Source organism: Prorops nasuta, unplaced genomic scaffold (assembly GCF_024137725.1).
Source record: "Prorops nasuta isolate Cenicafe-Biocafe unplaced genomic scaffold, Cenicafe_Pnas_1.2 PNAS00017, whole genome shotgun sequence".
In the NCBI taxonomy this organism is placed as follows: Eukaryota; Metazoa; Arthropoda; class Insecta; order Hymenoptera; family Bethylidae; genus Prorops; species Prorops nasuta.
In genome coordinates, this window is record NW_027116814.1 from 4,952,301 (window position 1) to 4,976,236 (window position 23,936).

Here is a 23,936-nt window from a genome sequence, read left to right on the forward strand (position 1 = left end):
TTAACAAAATTACGTCGATTTCAGCAAACTACACAGTAGCTAATTCACGTTGAATCTCTGCAGGGTAAAAAGTGTGGTATTTTTTTTTTGATGATTAATCGAGAAGCGATTATAAGGAGAGGGCAGCGATGGGATAATTTGACGAATCGAGTGGAAAAGAAAAGTATGGTTGGAAGAGACAGTGGGAAGTAGTGATTAAGGTAAACGTTTGCTCCGAACGCGAGGTTTAAGGTGGTCCCAGAAGGCTCGTTCGAGTCAATGAAATCGCCCCTGAAGCGTTAAAAGCGCTCGTTAAACTCACTATCGAATCGTCCCCTACCTCGCCGCCAGCTCTGTCTATCTCCCGGCGCAAATAAATATCCGCAATCGCGCGCGCGCTATGAAAATGTCCTTTTAATCGTTAATTTGTCAATTTCCCTGCTAATCGATACAAGGTATATTGGCAGGTGGTTTTTTCAGCAAGTTTTTCGTAACGCGAGAGCCGATAATATTGCATGGTTTTTTCATCGGACAGAAAACATTGAGTTTCCGCAAAATGGACACAAGTAGCTGGAGGGGGAGTGTACGGTCCCGTCCATTAGCGACCAACAACAAATACAGGCGGAAGTAAAACAAAGGAAATAAGAGAGAATGTGTATTTTATTAGAGTTATCCACGTCCAAGTTACCTTCGGTTTTCTCCGCTAATGGCTCGATTGGAGAAAAAAGAAGCGGTCTACATGTATGCGTCGACTCGAGCTATAATAACCGCGCGAGTGCTATTTTATTGCCGGTATATATCCGCCCCGTATATACCTATCGCTCGTTACAACTTTTAAACTCGCCACAACATCAAGCATGGCTTATTGTTCTCCAAATAAAAGTGCGCGGGGCGCGAGTACCTGCGCGACGAATTTTTATCGGAGACTCGCCCTTTACTGGGGAGGCTGCTATTCTTATCGCGCCGGCGCATGCGCGTTGCGTCACGGCTATAGACACTGGCGCGTGTCAGGCCAGTCGGAAAATTTTGACGAAATTAGCAGTTGGAGTGGAAATTATTAATTGACAATTTTCACACATCGCTCTTCCGCGTGTAATTCGAAAGCATCCGCTTGCGAAACGACAAACATTTGAAGAGTGACGTGAATGGACATACATTTGCGTATATGTATACGTGCCGCGGACGGTCGGCGGCGCATTAAGCGAATGATATAAATTACAGGACGCGGTAAGTGCTGTAAGCATTGATTAAATATAAATATTGCCAGAGTACTGCTGCCAGCGAGCACGTCACAAGAGCGCTCTTACCTCATAATCGTGCGGTGTAGAAGGCGCGCGCGCGCGCGCGAGGTACCAACGAGCTTAACACGGGCATTGTATGCGGGAAGAAAAGAGGCGATTGTCATGTCGCTATTTCCACGAGATAACTGCCCTGCGGGAACGGACCAGACTACTTTCACGCCGGCATGCGGCAGATTGATTACGTCGCGCGACACGAGTATATTCTACTTAAATTTCAAATAAACTTTATCCATCGGTTTCTCTCCGCCGCGGACACTCGAACGCTAGAAACCAAGCGGATTACTCAGCCTGCACCGCGCGTCAACCTTAACGTTTTCCCAAAGCAAACAATTCAATCACCTTCGTTTTTCTCCTTTTTTTCTCAAGCGCCGCCGTAGATCGCCCGTCGCGCGTTTAGCGCTCGCTTCCCCCCCCGCTTTTCGTTATTGCGGTTCGTTACAATAACACACAATATCCACCGGCTCTCTTATTCCAATGAAAAATAAATCCTGTCTCTTTGCGGTAATTCGCTCGACCGCTCGGACGTTTCCATTTATCGTTATTTCATTTCACCGATCAAATTTTGACGCTGCACAATGTATGTACTTGTTAAGGAAAATTCATGTATGGATAATCGGGGCAAGTTGAAATATTTACGCGATATTTCTGAAAATATAGTGGATCCCCTGGCTCGAGGAACAACTTATCGATTGGCGAGTGGCAAAGGAACGTTGGTATATGCACACATAAAAGTATATAGGGAGATGGACATATTGGCGATGATTGACTCGTCTAAAATTCTTACCTTTCAAGCGGAGAAGGACAGGCGTCCACGTGTTCCGCTGGGAACTTTGTCAGCGTGGAAGAATCGAATCGACCGATGTTGCTTCAAACGGGAATCTATATAAAAAAGGAGAAAAGCATATATATATAAACGAGTGTTTTTTTCCAGAGAAACGCAGCTGCAGAGCTAAAATACCATTACATGTACACGTACATATTCCAGTTCTATTAAAAATCAAATATTTCACCTAAATTTATATGTACATAAAGAAACGGAAGAAGCGAAGAAGAAGAAAAGGGCGTGAGTGAAGCAGGGGTATTTTCGTAGAAGGCAGAAAGAATAAAAAATAGGAGGATAATGCGGTATATATCGGGCGGATGTGTATAGCGAAAAGGCTTAGCGGCTTTCGAAATCGATCGAGGAGTATCGCCGAGAGAGGAAAATAACTAGCGATGGAAAAACTAGCGGTAGAATGAGAGTCACTGCGCGAGCAGCCTTGGCTGAAGTTGTCGAACTCGCGACCCAGTTACACGCGCGAGCCAACACCAACTCGCCTCTCACCCACACCTCCGAGGCTCTCTCGGAGGTGCATGCACTGTGCAGAACGCGCCGATGCGCGCACGCTGCTGCCACCCCCCCCCCCCCTCCCCACCGCTCTTCCTCTTCTCCAGCACCTCTCTTACGCTGTCATGTCGCCGATGCATCACCCCTCGACCCCCTCCCACCCCCCGGTTCCCCTTTGGCAATCGGCGGCGGCGGCGGTGGCGTCGCGGCGACAACACTGCGCTAGCCAGCCAGCCAGCTCGCTCGCTCGCTCGCTCTTTGCTCGACTGCAGCAGTTCTGTACCACCAAACGCGCACGATTTTCCTCCCACAGAAATCTCAGAGAGATCTGCACAGCGCACCACCGAGAGCGGAATCCATAGCGCCTCGGATTAATTAAAATACGATCCTCTATTATTAACCGCCCCAGTGTCTTCTTCTCGCTCTCCGACTCGCTTTCGTCGGTCCTTGCACCCCCCCCCCCCCCCACTTCTCTTTTCTTGCAAAAGTCCAATCGTAGAAGCATCCACGTCACTTCGTGACTGGTCGTTCTTTTTCATCTCCATTGAAATCCGAATAATATCGATCCTCGTGTTCGTCTCCTCTCGAGGGACCCTACTCTCCTCTCTCTCTCTCTCTCTCTCTCTCTGAAATTTTATATTTCTGTAATGTATATATATATATATACTGGTCGGAGCAATCTTTCCGGCCTGCACGTTTAATTTTAGTGACTCTCGCGTCAGGATCGAACGACTTAACGATGTTATCGATATATTTACACGAATCTACCCATTCGGTGGCTAAAAATAAGCCATAGGGGATGACTGAAATTCGTAGCAATGTGGGCGTGCGTGGTGTGGAGATGGAGAGCATGGAGAGAGTGGGAATAATATTGTAGAATGGTGGCCCGGAGTATATAGTGTGTGTGTGTGTGTGTGTGTCTAAAGTGGTCGAACTTGACTATTTACCTTCGTAGCTGCAAGGAGAGAATTGAACAGTCTAGTCGAATTTATCGAGTTAGGTCGGTTCATTGCTCGCCAAATGGGAGTGCTGCAAGCCTATTAGTGTGCAATTTTCAACGCGCGTCCAGGAAATCGGAAAGTCGTTCTTAAAGAGGGCGGTGCTATTGTTTCCTATGGCTCTCGGGGAGGGCTCTGGTTACAGCTCTTGGAATGCTGGAATGGTATTTCGAAAAAGAACAAGAGAGGGAGAGAGTCGTACAAGGCGCCGTGCAGCGCTGCCTGATTGATTCTTTCAGAAATAGCATTTTTTTTTTTCAATAATTCAGACTCGTCTTTTATCGTTTAACGCGGACGATTTCGTCGAATAATTGACTGTCCGACTCTTTTACGATTCTCTTCTCTCTCTCTCTCTCTCTCCTCCCTTTATCGTGATGCAATCGCGAGCACAAAACGATCGAATTGATTATTCTTACGAGACTGCAGGATAGAAAAGAAAAACAGTGTATCGACATTCCTGATAGAAGGCGGGACATTGAATACATTCAGCGAACACGGCGAGAGACGCGAAGAAGAGGCTTTATTTCGACCCGTGGAAAATGATTTTTCACTCAATCGTATCTCGATCTCGTCGAGAGAGATGAATTTTCGCGATATTTCCGGGAAAACTCGAGCTTTTTCGTGGCTGAGAGAAAATATCAGCCAGAAATTAGCTTCCTTTATCCATCTTTCCGAAGGGATTCGACTTGAAAGTCAAAGTATCTTAAATCTCCAAGATTTTTCTAATAATAAGATGATCCTTTCGCGTGGAAAGTAGTTTGAATCGTTTGCCAGCTCAACTTTCCTTTGTTCCTATATATATATATATATATATATATATATATAAACTATCGTAGGCCGATATGAAGCAATCGGTTTGAATCGACTCGTGTGTGCGCGCAGGACAATTGGGAGGACGTACGCGAGCTGTACCTACTTCCGTTTGGCAAATATTTTGATTCGCCGCTCGTTACATTAATTTCGCAATCGTTTTCGGTTTGCCAAGGCGCTTGAGTGCGAGCGCCGAGTCCTTCGCAGGTACGCATTCGCTGCACGATTACCTACGCAATAAGGACGTATAAATATATGTCTCCTGGGAACACACACACAGTGGTGAGGCACGTACGCGCCATACATACGTATTACCATTCTTCTCTTTGCAAACTCTCTTCAAAAAATCATTTCATATCTCCAACGAAAAGTCGTTGCGCGCTTCTCAAGAATAAGTATTACGAGCTTCCTCCCTTTGTACAAATCTCTGCATATTAAATCTTGCCAAACAATTCCCTCGACAATTACACAAGTGAATTATAGCGGTGAGACGGCTGAAAAATAATCAGTTCGAGGCTGGTAAACTCGATGGAATAATATCGGTCCAACGATCTTAACCTGCAACCACGGGGATAAATCTGTACGAGACAAAATTTCACTCTCTTTTCTCACCTTTCTAACCGATCGCTAAAATTTCAAATGATATCAAACTGTTAAATATCTATATATCATTCCTTTTTCGTCCAGGGACTTTTATTATTATTACGAGGTACGTATATATATATATATATATATACGTATGGCTTTTTTAACGAGAGATCGCTTTGCGATACACGAGCGTCGAGGCGTAGTAAAATGTTGTTTTCTCGTTCCTACGTGAAATAAAGCGTAGTGTATAATAAGTTCTCCACCACTGTGTTGATTCGCCTACAAAGTTTCTCACGTCTCCGCGTAATGCCCACACCAGCTACAATTTGTAAGCTCATAAACGTAGCAGGTTGATGCGAATAAACCAAGTTTTCCGCGGTAAGGAGTAATAATTTAATCTTCAAACCGATTAACTGCTCGAGTCCCTGATAAAGACTGTTTTCGTACATATATATATATCTATGGAAAATCTCGACGCGTCGAGTCTTTATAAATCTCTGGACAAGCACACGCGTATCCTTTAAGCTTCGAGAGGACAGGGAAAAAATGCTGCTTTTTTATCCGCGTTACAAAACATTGAAACGCACAAGTGCAGTCGGGCGTAAGTGTCCCATCAAGGTTACACGTCGGCGTCGCCTCGAGTCAGCGTGGCGGCTTCCCCAACTGGTTCGTTTATCATTTCGCTTTCGATTTTCGAAACGAGGTCGAATTGGCAAAAGCTCTCGAGAGCGCCATTGCGCGGATCGAATCCGACTAAAGCTGCTCGATTACGACCAATGAAGCAAAGGTTAATTTTGCGCTACGTACGCCAGGGGGGGGGGGGGGGGGTGGGGAGAGGCGAAGGTTGAAACTTCTTTCTTCCAAAGTCAATATTGCTATATGTACAAATGGAATGTCGAAGGCACGCGTGACCGAGTATTTTCGGCAAATGAAATTGTTAGCGAGCGGTCGCGATGCGGGCGCGAGCTTTCTAAATTTCACCACTCGAACCAAACTTCGTGCCACACGATCGAGGGTTCTCGGCCTATAGGTATCGCATTCGCATACTATATATATATATACACTGAAGAGCCCAGGTTACAGGCTGAGATTTTTAACGCTGCACGTTCAGCTGGCCGCACTCCATTAATCATTTTATTAACGGCAGTCCGCTCTGCACTGCCAGACGATGTCCCTCTGATTCATTAATTAAACCATTAACAGCAATTCGTTGATTTCTTAATGAATTTCGTAACTATGTGTATATATACGTATTACATCGATTACAGTGTTTTGAAAAATGCAATATATTCAGCGAGGCAATAATAACGCGAGAGACACTCGCACAGTCTTATATGGATATATACATATATCGTACACGTTCACCACTATACAGATGAGATTCTAAGCTCGTGCCAGCCATGAATAAATACAGCGAATAATAATTAATAATAAATTACTCGCTGGCTTATTGGCACATATTTTTCAAACGACGCATTTCCACCTTTATATTATATATATATATATATAGGTGTTGGAAGTCTGGAAAATGATTTCGAAAGCAGTACAAAGGTTGAATCTGTTTCTCCGAGAGATACGAGTAAGAGTACAGTGGTATTTTCGAGGTTTCGCCTCTTCTTCATGGGGTACGCAGAGATACGACAGGTCGACGACAAGTTCGAGGTGATTTACAGCCGGATAAAGCGATCGTTGGCCGGCGGTGCATGGCAGAGTACAGAGGTGTTGCGCAATGGGCCGCGAGTGAAACAATCGGTGGCTGTTAACGGATGTAAAGATGACAGAGTGCGTGTTAGAAAAAGTATATATACGCTGTAAAGAGCCCCAGTCGCATTTCGCAAGCGTCCGCTAGCTGCCTGCGAGCCAATCGCCTCTCGCCGAGCCCCACGGCGACGTTTCCGCGGATGCATCTCGCTATGCACCTGCAATTGCAGCCAAGAAATCGCCTTCTTTCCCTCTCTCTCTCTCTCTCTCTCGATCTGGCTGGTAAGAGTGTGCGCACGCGTGCAGCACCAACCAGCAACGTAGTTTTATTCCCGATAAGAGCAGCCTTCTATATAAAATTCTATATATGAAAACCTCTCAACCTTCGATTTTCTTGGCGCGTCTCGATCGAAAAGCGACGTTACGATTCATCGGGAAAAACTGATATCGCAGCGATTTATCCTGTGCAATTAGGGACCTTAAGTGGATCAAAAACTGGGATAATTGACGCTAATACGCCATTATCGAGTTTAATATGTGAGCTATAGAAATTCATTAAATTTAATTGACTGGTAGGCCGTAAAATAAATAGCAAAGATAAAGTTTGTCGAAATAACAGTGTTGCGCGAGTAGTTAGGGATTATGTATATGCGCAGGCTGAGTTAAAAGTCTCTCTCTTAAGCTGCACTACTCGGAAGCGTTCGCCACACCAGTTACGAGCTGCTAATTCTTGTGTTGCGTAGCTTCTGCAACAGTGTGGTAGTAGCAGTCTTGGCAAAAGACTATATATATATATATATATATATAGGAGCAGAGTACCTAAACACTGTCTTCTCGCAGCAGCAGCAGCACTAATAACGAGTCTCATAATCGTCATTATTTAGCGCAAGTGGAACAAAAATTTCTAGCACAGGTGAGAATTGAAGCGAGAACTCGAGAGCGCGCGCTCGAGCGCGTATCTTATGAGAGGGGGAGCATTGAGAGAGTGAGGCGCGAGAGGAACCAGCTGCAACTCGGGCATGCACGCGTAAAAACAATTGGCGTGTATGTATATATACGCGCATGCGGAGAGAAGCAAGGTGGTGGTGGTGTGGACCGTCGATAAAAAAAAGATAATGCTCTTATTTATCACAGCCACGTGCACACACCTTGCACAAGTACGCCATCTCCTTATCACCGGCTAATGTCGCAATTGCGGTACGTTCCGCGAAAAAATAAGCGAATCGCGTTGTCAGAGGTCCTTTCGAGGAAATCGAGAGACGGTGTTCGCCGCGAGCGAAGGAGAACGACCTTCGGGTCGATAAATAAATAAAGCGTTGGCTCGGGGCATGCGAGCGCTGTGCACCACGTGATCCAAAGGTTTTCCGAGGCCTAGATCCAATTTAACGATCGTCGCTCTGGAAGCTCGCGTCCTTCCTTCCCGTGCACCGAATATCGACGGTGCTCTCTCTCTCTCTCTCTCTAGCTGCGGTATATACGACAATGGGATGTTTTTTAGAAGGGGGGAATAAGCATGCGACTGCAAATACGCGAGCAAGATCGCGTCCATCGGTACGCGCAGCACTGGCCGCGAGCGACTCGCACGCAGCCGGCCGGCGCGCGAAGCGAAGCGGCGACACACGATACGATATGGGTCAACCGCGAGGCGACCGCGACTGGCCGAGCCGAGAAACGCCGAGAATCGGCGTAGAAGCACGAGCGGCAATCACGTTGCGCGCATCTGGGTCACCGGCGCCCCGGCGCATGCGCACCGCGTCCGGTCGTTCACCGTCGACCAAGCTACTAACCTTCCGACACCCGGTCGCCAGTTGGCTCCTCGTCTCGTATTGACCGCCGGAAAAACGTTGACTTTTCGCGCAACAACAGCGCTGTAACCACGGAGTATACGTATACATATCTCTGCACGAGCCGCGGAGCCGGAAAAGCCGCCAGCTGATTTTTCCTCCACACTTTGCTGCGTCTCTCTCTCTCTCTCTCTCTCTCCAGCGATATAAAGGAGAGCCGCACGCATGTGCGTATAATTGCGACTCTGCACGATTGTTCGATTCCGCAGGCCCGCGAGTAGTCGCGTAATTTTTACAACCGAGTGTTTAACGAGCGTCGATTATCGCCCGTGCAATAATCGCGTTAGCCGCAGGGTAAATCGTCCGTGCGAGTCCGATCGATGCCGAGGATGAGGTTCGAGCGAGTCCGTTGGGAATCGTGCTAAGAGCGTTTCGATGGTTCTCCGAAGGTACGGGGGGGATTGAATAGAGGAGTCTGCGTCGTCGTGCGGCCGAAATTCGCGAAAGGTTCGAGCGCGGATGTCTCCGGCGATCTTGGCTGCGGACCGTTTTCGCGAGGAGCGCGTTCGGCGCTTCGGCTCGCGCGCCGATGCGCTTCTCGCGCGGACGGATAGGAGGCCGCTCTCGGTTTGGCCAGTGTCGCAAGCATTGCCACACTGGTCGTACGTACGTAAGTAAGTACGTAGCGAGCACTGGGGCAAGTCGAGCTCTAAAGGAAACTGTAACGGTCATTCTCGTCTCTCTCTCTCTCTCTCTCTCTCTCTCTCTCTCTCGATTCGTACGCCCCAGCGGGATACTCTGTTTTTTTTTTGTCCACTTTCGCATTTGCGCACTGCGGCCCTCGCCCGATTCTCCTCTTTGCATCCACCCCCCTTCTTACCTCATCGTAAAAAACCCCTTACGTAACTCTCCTGACATTTATCTCTCTCTCTCTCTCTCTCTCTCTCTGGCGCCCGATGAAAATCCCTAAGACAGCCTATATACATCTCGCGTCGTATAAAATATTCGTGATTCGGATATAAGGCAGTAAAGGAATCCCGCGGGTTGTTTTTCACGGCAGATCTTTTCCGAGAAAGAGGGAAAGGAGGGAACGGCGAAGCTCGTGTATATATATATATATATATATGTATACTCGCTTTGATTTGAGAAGTATTACCATAAAAGGGTGTGGATATGTCGAAAGAGCGAACGATTATAAAATGCTGAGGAACGTTAAAATATTCCGTGCTCGGTAGTGAGCAGCATAAATACGCGGAGAGAGGTAAATAATGACAAGCAGGCTGTTAATGTAACGTAGAGTATAATGGGAGCTGCAGTCGGTCGGTCAGAAGTCTGACAGTATTTTCTACTGCTTCAACTACAACCGGTAGTAGTAAAAGATGGTATCGCGTAAGCCGTAGTTGAGAAACAGCGGACGAAGAACATACGCGGCTATAGTTAACGGTACTCGCAGTATCGGCCAAACAAAAGTATCTTCTAGTTAAATCAGTAAAGCTTATTTAACCGAGATTACAAAACTCGTTCTAATATTGCGAGAAATTTGCAAAAGATACAAAATAATCTTTCCTCGTACCTATATAAATGTTACACACACGTCTGTGTGTGTATGTGTGCAAAGTGTCAATCGGATGGAACAATTTTCTCGGGGTTTTGTATAGAATAAAGAAAGTGGAAGAGAGATTGCGAGACGCTATTTTGGTTCGGTGTATAATAACGGAAGACTAAAGGGATCTGGCTGCATTCTCCTTCCGGTCCGACTATTTATACATGTATATATTTATATATACACATTCTCTTTCTTTCTCTCTCTCTCCCTGCAACGTTTACAGGCTTATCGTCCAAGACTGCAGGCCGGTAGAAAGCTCCGAGCGCGTAAAACGCTGCGGTGTTGCTCGACGTCGCCAGAGTTTACCTTCGTACCGATTACTCTGCAGCCTGACCTACATTCGTTACGCGATTCATGCCACTCTCGACTTCTGACGACAAACGTGTGCAGTGTGCACGCCTCCTGTGCTCTCTACTACTACCACTCTGCACGCACGCAACGTTTGTCAACGTCGCGACTCCACTCGTCCACTCTTTTCCTCTTCTCTTCTTTCCCATCCATCCCCATCGATTACAAAATTATATGCTCGCGTATATCGATCATTCGACCATCACTCTTACTCCTCCTCTCTCGCGAGATTCCGCGGAACGACATTTGCAGCGTGTAATTATATCGTCGCTCTGCCATTTTTCTAAACAGGAAAATCCCCAAACTCGCGACACGCGCGAAACATTTAACGGCGAACGACGTTCTCTCTGCCTTGGCGGTTTTTCATTGGAGGATAAGCAGAGTTCCCGAGGAGGAGACGGAGCTTCGAGACGCGCGAGAATGCGATTCGACGGACACTCTGATAATTAATTAATCGATCGATCGATGATCAAAGGCGCGGCGAAACGCGAGATTCTTCCTCTCGCGTTGCGCGCACGATCAATTTAGCGATGATCGATGCTACGTCGAAGAGAATGATCTCGGTGCTCATTGTCGAGTGCAAAAAGCTCAAATGGAAAGATTGGTGATGGTTGAGTAGGAGGTTGGGGGTGAAGAGGAAGAGGAGGAGGAGGAGGAGGAGGAGGAGGGGGGGGGGGGGGGGGTATGCAGAATTATCAGATTTATTTCGGAGTATTCGAGCAGAGAGAAGTGGTCAATTAAAAACTATATTCTCGCGCGACGAAGACAATTGAGTGTCTTCTGTTTACAAGGCATCTATCGCGCAGAGATCGAAGGAGGAGTTTGACGGTGTTGGTGCATCGATGCTACTGTTCGTCGTATTGGTCGTGGCAGGCCAGTCGTGCCTCCGGTAGATTAAAATTATATTAATCCCGGCTTATGCGTCGATCGTGTCACGACCTACGACTATATAGCTTCTCGCTTCGCCTTACGCTATAATTCTCCTTGTACTTCCAACGTGCTCTTCTGCGATATTGATTTCCACAAGATATATATATATATATATATACATGTATGCGTGTGTTATTTTAAAGGAGAGGCCGAAAGAAAGGCGCGAGTCGAGTGGATCGAAGCAGAGTGGGGATATCGTTTAATTGTTCGGTGGATTATTTACAGGCTGCATGGTTGCAGGTCGACGTAGCACAAAGTTTCTCGGAGATTTAATGGAGAAGCAGGAAGCAGAGTTGATATTCCCTGGATTATTGGCGATTAAGCGGATCGTGCGTTACAGAGCTTAACGTTACGTCTCTGCGGTGATTGGCGCGCGCGCTCCGCATGCATTTCACCTCCTCTTTCTCCTTCTGTTCATCCTCTCGCTAACCAGTTATCGTGCTCGATTGGTTATCTCGGCCTATTACTCGGTCTATTACGCTGTCTTTTCAGCGGGTCGCGAGGAAACTCGCACTCGAATCTCGAAGAATCGATCTCGACGTACTACCTGAAGAAAACTATTGGTTTGAGAAAGAGTTTCCACGAGGTTCCTCCGCGCTCTCCTCGTACGAAATTCATTCATGTTTTAGGTTTATCGAGAGAGAGAGAGAGAGAGAGAGAGAGAGAGAGACGATCGACGGTGCGTAATTGCGAGACGTATCGTCGTTGGATTATTTATTTGCGAACGTATTTATAGAGTATTACGCGGCGCAGGTTGGCAACCTCGTGCACGGTTATGCAATAAATGAGAAGGGGAAGGGGAGGGGACGCGGGTGTGGAGAGAGGGGACCCTGGCGCTGGCTGGTTCGAGACTCGGTGTGTTGGGCGAGGGGGAGGGGGGATCTCGTGGAAACAATGGGAGAGGAACGAGTGGGGGAGGTGAGGTAGGAGCGAAAAGCACGAAGCGCGCGCGAGATGGCAGGGAGGTGGAATGACGAGGAGGGACGCAATGTGCTGTATCGGAGAGGGAGGGGGGGGGGGGGAGAACGAGAGAGAAAGTGACGTGGAAAGGGCCACGGGAGGGAAGAAGACGAGACGAGACGAGGCGAGGCGAGGCGAGGCGAGCACCGACGAAACGGCGCGAGAAGGAAGCGTGAATGGGTGGGGAAAATGGTTTGTGTCGCAAGTCTGGGCGAAGGCGCGCGGAGGGGCTTGCTTAGAATATGGTGTAGAAAACAAAAGAAGAGAAAACAAAAACAAAGTTAGCGAGCGCGAGTATAGGCTACGCTTCCCCGAGAACAACGGCTGACGTCAGACTGGAAAACGTGTCGCAATGGTGCATTCACAGTTCGAAAAGCATAAAAAGCTTCCCACGAGATAACGGCCAGCTAGCTCGTACAAAAGTGCGTAATTAAGGCAATTGGAAAGCGCGTGTGCGTATCTTTCCACGGCAGGCCGGATTGTGTGCTCTCGAATAAAAGGGATCCCCCGCCGCTTTTTTACGCACGTGTGTACCGCGCAACGATAATCCGATAAATAAGTGCATAGGTCAACCGTCGCAAGAATCGCTCTCGCATTGTTGCGATGCTCGCTCTGCGGCCTGCGATTTTTTGCCTCCAAACTCTCAAAGTTTTTCCCTCCGCGACGAAAGACAGGATCGATGGGCATAGAGCCGTGATTTTTCCTCGCGGTTTCCCGACTGTACGATAAGAACGCGTTGTGTGGTATACATGCGAGGGAGAGTGCGTAGCACGGGAGGAACGAATAGGATCTTTTCGGCTCTATTGGTCGAGTATAAAAACAGGAAACGTATGGGGAGGGGGAGAAAAATGGAGAGAAAGAGAAGCGGGGAAACACGATACGCCGTGTTTCCTCGAGTAGCGCGACGAGCGGCCTAAAGAAGACGACGACGACGATGACGACGACGACGACGTGGTAGAGGAGGAAGAAGAAGAAGTGGAAGCTTGTGTGGCACGGTGCTAATAAAGTTGACGGGTGTGTACGAACGCGCGGCGCGCTTTCCGATCTCTCGAGGCCTCGTGGTCCGTCTGGTGGGTTCGTGCCATACCGGGCTTGCTCGGCAAAGTTCGTGCGCTCGGTAAGGTGGAGGGGGGCGAGGTTGGGCGCGTTCGGCCAGCATCGGCCGCGCACAGTTCACTGACCCTCCGTTCGTGCTGGCGTTGGATGTAGGGGAGGGGAGGGGGGGGGGGGCTTTCTGACATATTGTGAGATGCCAGCTTGCTTCGCCTCCGGTCCCCGAAAAATACTTCTCTCTCTCTCTCTCTCTCTCTCTCTCTCTCTCGCTCTCCAGTGCCGTGACACACTCCCCCGTCCCCGTGTCGCTCCTCGGTTCGTCAAAGGCCCGAAATATTCGAGCGGTAGTCGCGCGGGCTTTCCGCGAGTTTTTCCGACGAGCGGAGCACAGCTCGGTTAGTCGCGTCGAAAATCCGAAGAAGTTTCCAAGCGTGGCGGAGAGCCGAGAGAAGAGAGCACCGACGGAGAAGGAAACGCGTGCGTGTGCGCTTTAGTGGTGTTGTCTCGCGGTGGAGCAAGTGGTTCACGGGTGCTCGAGAGTGTTGTTGGCGCGGACGCGCGCGGCATGGAGTTTCTTTCTTCTTTCCACGCGTCTTCCTCTCTCGACACTTTCTCCCTGCCAGTCCGAGGCAAATGCGTCGATGCTCCGAGCAAACTACGCGCCTTCTCTCTCTCTCTTTCTCTCGCATCCGCCTAGTTTTCTCACCGTGCCCGCTATTCTTGTTTTTCTTGGCTGATTCACCGTACGCGGGTGTGCGTTGGCCATGCCACGATAGCGAGAACCGACGTTAAATTTGACCGAGTGATCGTGCGAGTGTTGCCAGTGGGATCCAGTGTATATACGACGTATTTTCGCGCGCGTGTGTGTGTGTGTGTGTGCGAGGGAGAGGAAAACTCGGGCCTCTCCTCGATGCACGGCCTTTCTTCTTTCGTTGCTCGCACGGTACACACATATATAGGAGTGTTGGAGCGTATAGCCAGTGGGGGCAATTGCCCCGTGACCCGAGCACATACGCGCCAATCCTTCCTATCTTTGCTCGATGCTCGTACATACACACTCGTCTCGCGTGCCCCGAAGTTGGCCATTCTTCTCGCTCGCTTCCCGATGGACGAATCTCGCCCGCTCCTCCTCATTTTGTCCCTTTTGCCGTGCCTATGTCCACCTATATAGCGCATTCTTAACCACCAGAACAATGCGCAGCTGTTTTATCAACCCCACTTTCGAGCCTCGAGAGACTGCAGTCCTAGCCTCTCAATTGTATACCCGCGTGAAAAACAACGAGGAAACAACGCATGTGCGCGCGCGATATAGGCTGCGAAACGGTAAACTCGAGGCATCGACGATTCTAATGCGAGGAGAGAATCGGTTATCAGCTTATCTCGCCGAAGTAAACTGGTTTTTATCGTCTGTTTGAAAAAAATACGCCAACGATTTCGCTCTTGGACACGAGGCTTTGAAAGAATTTCGTTGGTCCCGACCGGGCGTAAGGGGAGACACTCGCGCACGAAATAATGTAAATTCGATTGACTCTGGACAAATAGAAAGCGATATCTGCATAATCACCGATAACGGATATCGCTGCCTACGATAATATAACGCGCTAATAACATAATTTTGCTAAATGCACGCATATAGATTCGATATTTGTTTTACATTCCAGTGTTGGCTATTCGCGCCGAGGCTCGGACGGTATCTCTTTATCGGCTCTTACACGTATAACAGCAGTGGACGAATTAGGTCTAATCAGTTGTAATCGCGCACCAATTTCTCACCATTCGAGCGTACGAACATAAAAGTGCGGAGCGTCGTAGCTCGCTATATACACGCGGTGTATTTTTATTGCGTCGGTCGGGCTGGGGGAGTCGTCGTTCGTCTATGAGGGATAAAGGGAGCGAAGGATAAAAGTGGTTGGCTTTTTTTTGGAGGGGGAGTGTGGGTGGGGGACAGAAGCACGGTCGCGTTGGAACGAGTTGGAAATAAGTGCAGGATGTATCGTTGGAGGGGGACGGTGAGAGCGAGGGCGCGGGGGCCTGAAAAGTGGGCAAAAAGGGAGAATTTCGGATGGGGGTAGGTATATAGGGGCTTTGGCGAGGGTGAAGGAGGAGGAGGAGGAGAGGTTGAATTTCGGAAGTTCCGGGTGGCAGAGACGCTGCACCCTGAGCAAGGCGTGACGCATGTCGAAGATGCGAGCGTGCCGGGTGACTGTACTCTGGGTTCATCGTTCTCGGTTATGTAATGTTCGACCGTATGGTGCAAGCGCCTCGATGCTGCTCGTGGCGCTAGCGCTGTCGAGCGAGCATCGCGATACCAGACTCGAGCCTCGAATCCACGCTGCTTCGTGCGTGGCTAAACTAACGTTCGATAGTTGCCACTGCTTGTCAGAGAGAGAGAGAGAGAGAGAGAGAGAGAGGAGAGACACGAGAGTTGAAAAAAGGGGCGGGGGAGGCGTTAATGGCGTAGCAGGGCGAGGCAAAGAGGAGGAGGGGGGGGGGGGGAGGGAGAGACCTTCTCTTTATTCCAGAGGCCTGCACGTACTTTTATCTCTCGCTCTCGTCTCTCGTCATTTCTTTCTTTCCTCGTCTTTTTTTTTTTTTTTATCTAAGAGCCTCGCGATGCCACTTTTCCCTCGTGCTTACACAACTTTCCGGCCAACTAACGGGCGAGTTCGAAGGTTAGGCTTTCTCGTGCCAACGCAGTGAATTACCGAGAGTATTTTTTCTCATTGAAAGGCGCGAGTAACAAATCGAGAAGGACCGAGTTCCGGCAGTGGAGGAGGAGGAGGGTGCGAGGAGAGGGGAATCGACGGATTGGGATTACGCGTATCTCGCATGATTCGTAAATGAGACGAAGGACGAGTGATTATAAATGGAAAGTGGTTTGTCTGTGTTTGGCGGGGTCAATTGGGGCGCGGACAGCACGAGTCCGCAGCCGACGGAAGGACCAAGAGGAGGAGGAGGGAGAGGACGAGGTCCTCCGCAGCAGGTCGCGAGTCCCGTTAACGTCCTCCTCGACGAGCGAAGGTTGCAGGCCAATTCGATCAGAGGTAGCGCCTTCGCCTGCTGCGATATTCTTCCGTCATTATACATATATATAGAATCTCTGCGAAGATGCACCGTGTGCAGCCGTGAATCGGTGCAAAGAAGAAGGAAAGCGTGGAGCAACGAGAGAGTAATCGGCTTATTCGTTTGATTTCAGCCCAGATCGAGATAATCCCGTGCAAGGTGTGTGGCGACAAAAGCAGCGGCGTCCACTATGGCGTCATCACCTGCGAAGGCTGCAAAGGCTTCTTCAGGCGGTCCCAGTCGTCGGTGGTCAACTATCAGTGTCCGCGGAACAAGAACTGCGTGGTCGATCGCGTCAACAGAAACCGATGTCAGTACTGTCGGTTGCAAAAGTGCCTACGCCTCGGCATGTCTCGAGATGGTGAGTATATATATGTATTCACAGTAGGTACACGGATGAATATGTGCAAGAGTAAAAAACGGAGCGAATGAGATACGCGAGGAAAAAAGAAAATGTCCACCTATCTATACCAAATTCGACTTATATATATATATATATATATATATATATATATAAACGCAGTTTGGATATTTAAAGCGCGTACAACGCTTTATTTGTATAGTACAGAGTGGAACGAGCGAGAGTCTCGATAATGCTGGTGCGTTATCGCTGGCGTGGTTGGACTATCGAAGCGCCGCGTTGCGGCCGGTGCGCGCTACCTCGTCTCTCGCTCCTTCTTTCCTGTTTGGTTGGCCGCGACGTACGAGCGACGACGAGACTACTCGGAGAGAGCACGGGGATCGTGTGCGCGCGTGCCACACGCTCCCGGGGTACACGACCCTTTATCGGAGGCTGTCCACCTCGTAGCCCCGTCCCCGCGGCGTGAAATCCGCTTCCCTGCGCGACCAACGGTTCTCCTGCCTATATAGCGCCTATACTCCCACCATTACTATCAGCCTACTGTCGCTGTTGCTGCTGCTGCACCTTATCGAAACACGATATATAACAACGCTTCGTATATATATATATATATATATATGACGAAGCCTATCGCGATAGTTCCAAATGAAAATATAGAGCCGCCACTCGGCGTAATCCGAAACTCTGGCATAACCATTTCCACCGATCATCCTCCGTTGAAAATTTACCAAAAGAAGCATTTTCCAAAGCAACTTTCTCCAGTTTACGGAATTGACTGGATGAAACGCGATATACCGGGGGGGGGGGGGGGGGGGGATTCAGTTACGGTGCGCGCACGAGCTGTGCCGTGGCACACCGAGCGTCGAATGTGTACACCAGCTGCGAGTCAATCGGAGACTCCGAGGGATCGTATCTTTCTCTCCAAGGTGATCCGTACGCGTGTTTCGCCAGAAGCGTCCGTTCCGTTTGTTTCGTACACCGAGCTCGCTCGACGAGATTGTAAACAAGCTGATGCATCCTGGTAGAACGCGGAATTGCTCTTATCGCTCGGCACAATGAGTTACGAATATAGAACTGTGTACGCCGAGTATCAACAGTGTTGAATAGGGGGAGGGGGGGGGGGTTGGAGTATGAATAAGAACTCTAGCGTGTATATGTATATATGTATGTATTACACAAAGGTTTATCAAACGATGCGACGACACGAGGCTGAAAAGGTACGCGAGGAATAAATTTGTAAATTTCATTCCGAGGAAAGGGAGGAGAGAGCCTCTCTCTCTCTCTCTCTCTCTCACTCGTGCAGTCGAAACTCGCTGGAAGCAAAACGCGTGACGCGACGTTTGGCCCCGAACGAGCATACCAAATTCGTTTCCATGTATCTCTGCGGCGCGTCTCTTCTCTAAATGCGTACAACGTGGGGATAAATTATAACGACTGGCATATGGCGCGAATCAATCAAACCATTCGAAATCCTAAACGGTGCGTGCTCACCTATCTCTCTCTCTCTCTCTCTCTCTCTCTCTTCGATACAAACTCGATCCCAACGTTGAAACGTCGCTGCTACGTCGAAAGGCCCGAAATAATCGGATTCGAGTCTGCGGAGGCTTATCATTGAGACGCGCTACGTCACACTCACACACACGTATAAACACGATAGGCGCGTTCGTTGGCGAGAGGCGCTCGTGGTGGGGATACAGCAGAGCGCTGTTCCGTTATGCAGTGAGCCGCAGACGAGCATAACGGCAGAAAGTGCATAGTATGCGCGGGAGTGCGCGCGCGCGCGCGTTCGCTCGCGTTCTTCTTCCTGTTGGCGTCCCCTTCTAGCACGATGCATACTCTTCTCGTCGCGGCTTCTCTTCGCTCGGTCGATCACCCTCCGCTTCTTCTCCTGCCCCTCGGCCCCTCCGCAACCCCTCTTCCAACTCGATCCTCCCGCCCCTCCTCCACCGCACACCACACAGCACCAGCACCAGCAGCCGTCTCTTCATCGAGATCCCAATAGCGGTACATACACGCACAGCTGTGGCAGCTGACTCGACGTCCCTCCGCCCCTCCACCGGTTCATCCCTCCCACTCCCATTTCCGCGCTCGCTGTGTAGAAACACTGCTCTCGTCCAACACCAACCCACGTGTATTTTCTCTCGCTCGCTCCACTTTAATTTCCCCCGTCGATCCCCCAGAAACACGCGCATACACGTACATATATATATATATATATATATGTATACATGACGCAATATCCCTGCGCGCGGAGATTCCTGATAGCTCCGAGGAAGCACGTGACGCATGCCACGCGGTATACTATCGAGGATGCCTTGTGCGCTGCTCGCGGTTCTCGATCCGGTGGCTCGAGCCTTCAGCATCCCCGATACCAGACCCTGCAACCGCGTGCCCACCCTTCCGGACCAACCACGCGAGTTTGCCATACGCGAATGGCGCAATTCCACCATTGACCGTGCGCATTTTTCTGCCCGCAGCCGTTAAATTTGGCCGAATGTCGAAGAAGCAGCGCGAGAAAGTGGAGGACGAAGTGAGATTCCACAGGGCGCAGATGAGGGCAGCTTCGGAAACGGCACCGGACAGCAGCGTGTTCGAGCATCAAACGCCCAGTAGCTCGGATCAGCATCACTCCTACAATGGCGGGTGAGTAATCTGATCCGACTCGGAGGACCCGTCGATGTATCTATATCTCAACGTCTCGTCTCATTCCTCCAACTCCCTCTGCTTCCGCGTTTCTTCCATGTATACTTCCGCTGCAGTCTTTGCCATTTGTATTCTCGACCATCGCTCCGGTTCCTCCCGCAACCTTTCCATTTCTCTCTCCTCTTCCTCTCTCTCTCTCTCTCTCTCTGCATCCATCCGGATCACGGGAGCCTCGCGAGAGTTGAATAACATATCCAGTATTTTTTCACAGAGTTAGGAATCATCCGTTGTTATGCGAAGCAGGAGTCTGTCGTTGAAAAGTTGAGGAACTATGTGGTGGGGATGTTCTCGGGCGAGAGTCTTGATTTCTTTGCAAACTAATTGATAAATCGACTTGGCAGGTACGCGTACGGAGGAAGCGAGTACGCCTCGCCGCAGCCGGGAACAGGTGGATCGGGCTACTACAATCATCAGGCGATGACGAATTACGAGCTAAGCGCCGATTACGTGGACAGCACGACGGCCTACGATCCCAGACCGACGCAGACGCAGGTTGCGGACACCGTTGCTCCGGATACACCTTCCGCAGTCACGGCGACCGGAGTATTGCCGAGCGTGGTCACCACCGGTGAGTCTGCATTTTCTCAAGTTCCTAAAATCGACGTAGTTGATCATCATCGCTGTATATTTCGAAGCACGCGGGTACAGTCGCAATGCGTGTGACGCGAATCGAAAATACGAAAGCGTTCATTATTATACATATATACAGATTGAGCGAATTTGCGCACAGTCCTATGTACAAGTCGCATAAAAATTGACAAGAAAAAAAAGCCAGGGATACTATTTATTACACATATATGTATACTGTGTGGAGGGCTACTGGTGAACTTTGACTTTTGAACGAATCAGGAAAGTCGCTGTCTGGCTCGACAACAGGAAGCAGTACGGGAGGCAGCAGCAGCGGGGGTGGTGGTACCAGTGGCGGCGGCGGCGGTGGCGGTGGCGGCAGCAGCAGCAGCGCTGGTAGCGGAGGTGGCGGCGGTAGCGGTGGTGGTAGTGGTAGCGGCGGCGGTGGTGGTGGTGGTGGTGGTGGCGGCGGCGGCGGCGGCGGCGGCGGTGGCGGTGGTGGTGGCGGCAGCAGCGGGGGTGGAAACGGGGGTGGCGCGGGAGGGGGCGGTGGTACCGGGGCTGGCAACGGGGGCGGAAGTTCGAGCGCTGGCGGAGCTTCGAGCGGGGGTAACGGAGGAGGTGGTTCGCTCAGCGGGGGTGGAATTGTTGCCGTCAAGCAAGAAAACACCGTGGAGCTTGCGAGTCTTGGACACGGATCTTACACGATGGTCGACTCGACGACGTTTCTCAGCAATCAACAGCAAAGAGTCAGCAATCCTGCCGAGGACGATGAAGTACCGAGTCTGCCCAGTATGTCCCATGCAAGATGTGAGATTACGTTTGTGTCCTTTGCACGGGCATGCTTCGCTTTGCTTCTATGCATCTAAATAAGTCCCTTGCAAAAAAAGAAAAAAAAAACCCCGATGAGAAAAAAGTGAAACACGTCCATATGTATATACCAATCGAGTCTCTAGATCGACGGATTCGGCCAGACTTTGCTCTTCGTTGGAGCTGCGCGGGATGCGTCGATTCATCGATATATATATATATATATATATATACGATTGTCTAATTGATTTAATCGCGGAATTTGATTTTGGATAGCGCACGCTAATCTAATTTCTCGAATATCGAGCGATAATTCTCTATATAGAGACCGAGGATGAGTCGATCTATACGAGGGAATCAAAGGCGATTACATCCTTCGAGGATTAGATTAAAATTACAAAAGCATGCTAGACAGACCTAATAAAAAACAATTCTCATTATAGTGCAGCAGCTGCATCATAATTCAGAGGCTACGTATTAATAGATTTAATTTACACGACGTATATATGTCGTTCGAATATAGATTTATTAAATATTGGTGTCTTTATGCTCGTTGCTGCTCGATCCATGTATAAACTTTCGGCTCATGTGTGGATTAAAATACTTACATATATACCCGTCTATAAGCTTACTTTTTCCGAACTTTGCGGGAGACTTTAGAGAGAGAGAGAGAGAGAGAGTCTCCCAATCTGTACTTGGACGTAAAATGCATGCAATTTATTATTACTGTAGCACACATTTGCTTAATCGTATCTAGTACATATAGAATAGACGTTTGATTTTCAGGTTTATATCAAAGAGACACACGATTATTACTTTTGATTAGTAGTTGATCATTTATTTTATCCGATGCATGAAAATTCTTGGCGTATATAGTCTACTTTACATATATATATATATTTACTATATATCTTATAATTTGATTAGGAATTTGCTTGAGTAAAAGTAGAGAGATGTATATCGTGCTTGAAGTTGGAAAGATAATCTAGTATTTGTTGTGTATATATATACTTACTGTTTTTGATGATGAGAATGCGTGAATGAGAGGTGCGAGTCGAAGGAAATAAATGCGCAGGAATGACAGGATTAAAATTTTCTTCATAGATCCGGCGCAAATAAGCGAGCTACTGTCAAAGACAATAGCGGATGCCCACGCGAGGACGTGCCTAGTGTCGACGGAACAAATCCAGGAGTCCTTCCGGAAGCCTCACGACCTCTCCCGATTGATCTACTACAAGAATATGGCGCACGAGCAGCTCTGGCTCGAGTGCGCCCAGAAACTTACGACGGTTATCCAGCAAATCATCGAATTCGCCAAGATGGTTCCTGGATTCATGAAGCTCTCGCAGGATGATCAGATTGTTCTACTTAAGGCCGGTAAGTCGCTCGGCATATCCTTACGCAATTACACAATCGTCAATATATATACGGGGAATTTAGAAATTAGCTCTAAAGTTAATAATGCACAAAAAGAGCAAAAGTGGCGAGCGTCGAGAGCGACGCAAAGTTGCCGGGATAATTAGCCTGAGCAAAGTCGCTTATTGTTCTGCAAAGGGGCAGGCAGATATTCCAGGAAAGATTGGGCAAGATTAATGGCAGATGAATGCCATAACGAATCGGTTATCCTAATATCAGCTGACGCAGTGCTGCGGGATAATTGCTAGAGTTTTTCCATTCATTTTTACTTTTTTATCGCCCGGCGAATGCCAAAGACTGACTCACCGCGCGCGGCACGACGATATTGAAAGGTTGAGCCGTCGTCGTCGGTATATACCGACGCCTATATATATATATATATATATCGCCGTAGCGCGAGTCGATAGAGAGGAGAGGGAATTTTTCTCAAGCACGACGATTGATTTGCAGGTTCCTTCGAATTGGCTGTGCTACGCATGAGCAGGTACCTCGATCTGCAGCAGAATTGTGTTTTATACGGCGACACTATGCTGCCACAGGACGCGTTCTACACGACGGACACGGCGGAAATGAAACTGGTTTCGCGTGTCTTCGAATTGGCCAGAGGCGTCGCTGAACTGAAGCTCACGGAGACGGAGCTTGCGCTGTATAGTGCGACGGTTCTGCTGAGTCCAGGTTCTTATATAACATGATGATAATAACGGTAAATTTCATAATACGCTCATGGTCCCTCTTCCTCTTCTTCTTCTTTCGGCAGATCGACCGGGACTGAAAGGACTGGGGGAAATCACGAGGCTCTCCCAAGCCGTGATCAGAGCGCTGAGGTCGGAGCTCGATCGAAATCACGTTTCTCCGATCAAGGGTGACGTCACGGTGTGCGACGCGATTCTCGCCAAGATCCCGCAACTACGGGAGATCTCGCTCTTGCACATGGACGCCTTGGCAAAGTTCAAACGGTCGCAACCTCACCTCGAGTTTCCGGCCCTCCACAAAGAGCTTTTTAGCGTCGACAGCTGAACGATCGACGCGGCGCAGGGCGTCCCGACGCTGCCGAACAAAGCGAAACGCGAGTAACGTGTGGGGCCTTGCTCTGTCGAGGTAAGAACCTGCACCCACACCCCTCTCCCCACTCCCCTCGCGCAACGCGCATCGTACATCTCTCTCAACCAACATTCTTCTTTTTCTCTGTTTCAGACTATTTCCTTCGTAATGAACGTATTGGGCCTTAAATAAACATAACATTGTTATATATAAAGTATACATAAAGCAACATAAAGTATATATATATATATATATATATAAGTATATATAAATATATATAAAAATAAGTATATATTTATATATACACGCATACACACAACACGTACACACAAACACAAACATAAGATATATTATACATAGAAAAAATTCGAGAGTACGCGTATGTTTGAGTGTGTGAGAGAAAGAGTGAGCGAGAGGGAGAATAGGCAAGAAGCAGGATGCGAGAGTGAAACTGATAAATCGGTTGTTACGATACATTTATAAAATATATATATATTGTACGAAGCATACAGTGGTTAACACACCGCGCCAGGCTAGTTCCAGGTTAATCGTCGTACACTCTCGTTATAGGTATACCACTGTATGTATAT

General features: G+C 48.8%; 1 protein-coding gene across 2 annotated transcripts in view; it reads left to right on the forward strand.

Annotated features, from left to right (window-relative positions):
* Positions 1-23,850, forward strand: part of Hr3 (Hormone receptor 3) — a 47,242-nt gene extending 23,392 nt beyond the window's left edge. The window contains exons 2-10 of one of the 2 annotated variants that reach the window (XM_066737286.1): positions 16,582-16,809; positions 19,287-19,452; positions 19,854-20,080; positions 20,362-20,475; positions 20,698-20,889; positions 21,994-22,266; positions 22,756-22,980; positions 23,063-23,403; positions 23,500-23,850. In XM_066737286.1, the coding sequence (XP_066593383.1) occupies positions 16,582-16,809; positions 19,287-19,452; positions 19,854-20,080; positions 20,362-20,475; positions 20,698-20,889; positions 21,994-22,266; positions 22,756-22,980; positions 23,063-23,322 (1,685 nt within the window). In that variant the 3' untranslated portion in view covers positions 23,323-23,403; positions 23,500-23,850. The remainder of the gene's footprint in view (positions 1-16,581; positions 16,810-19,286; positions 19,453-19,853; positions 20,081-20,361; positions 20,476-20,697; positions 20,890-21,993; positions 22,267-22,755; positions 22,981-23,062; positions 23,404-23,499) is intronic. The other variant, XM_066737287.1, reaches the window with a different exon arrangement.
* The last annotated feature ends 86 nt before the right edge of the window (positions 23,851-23,936 follow it).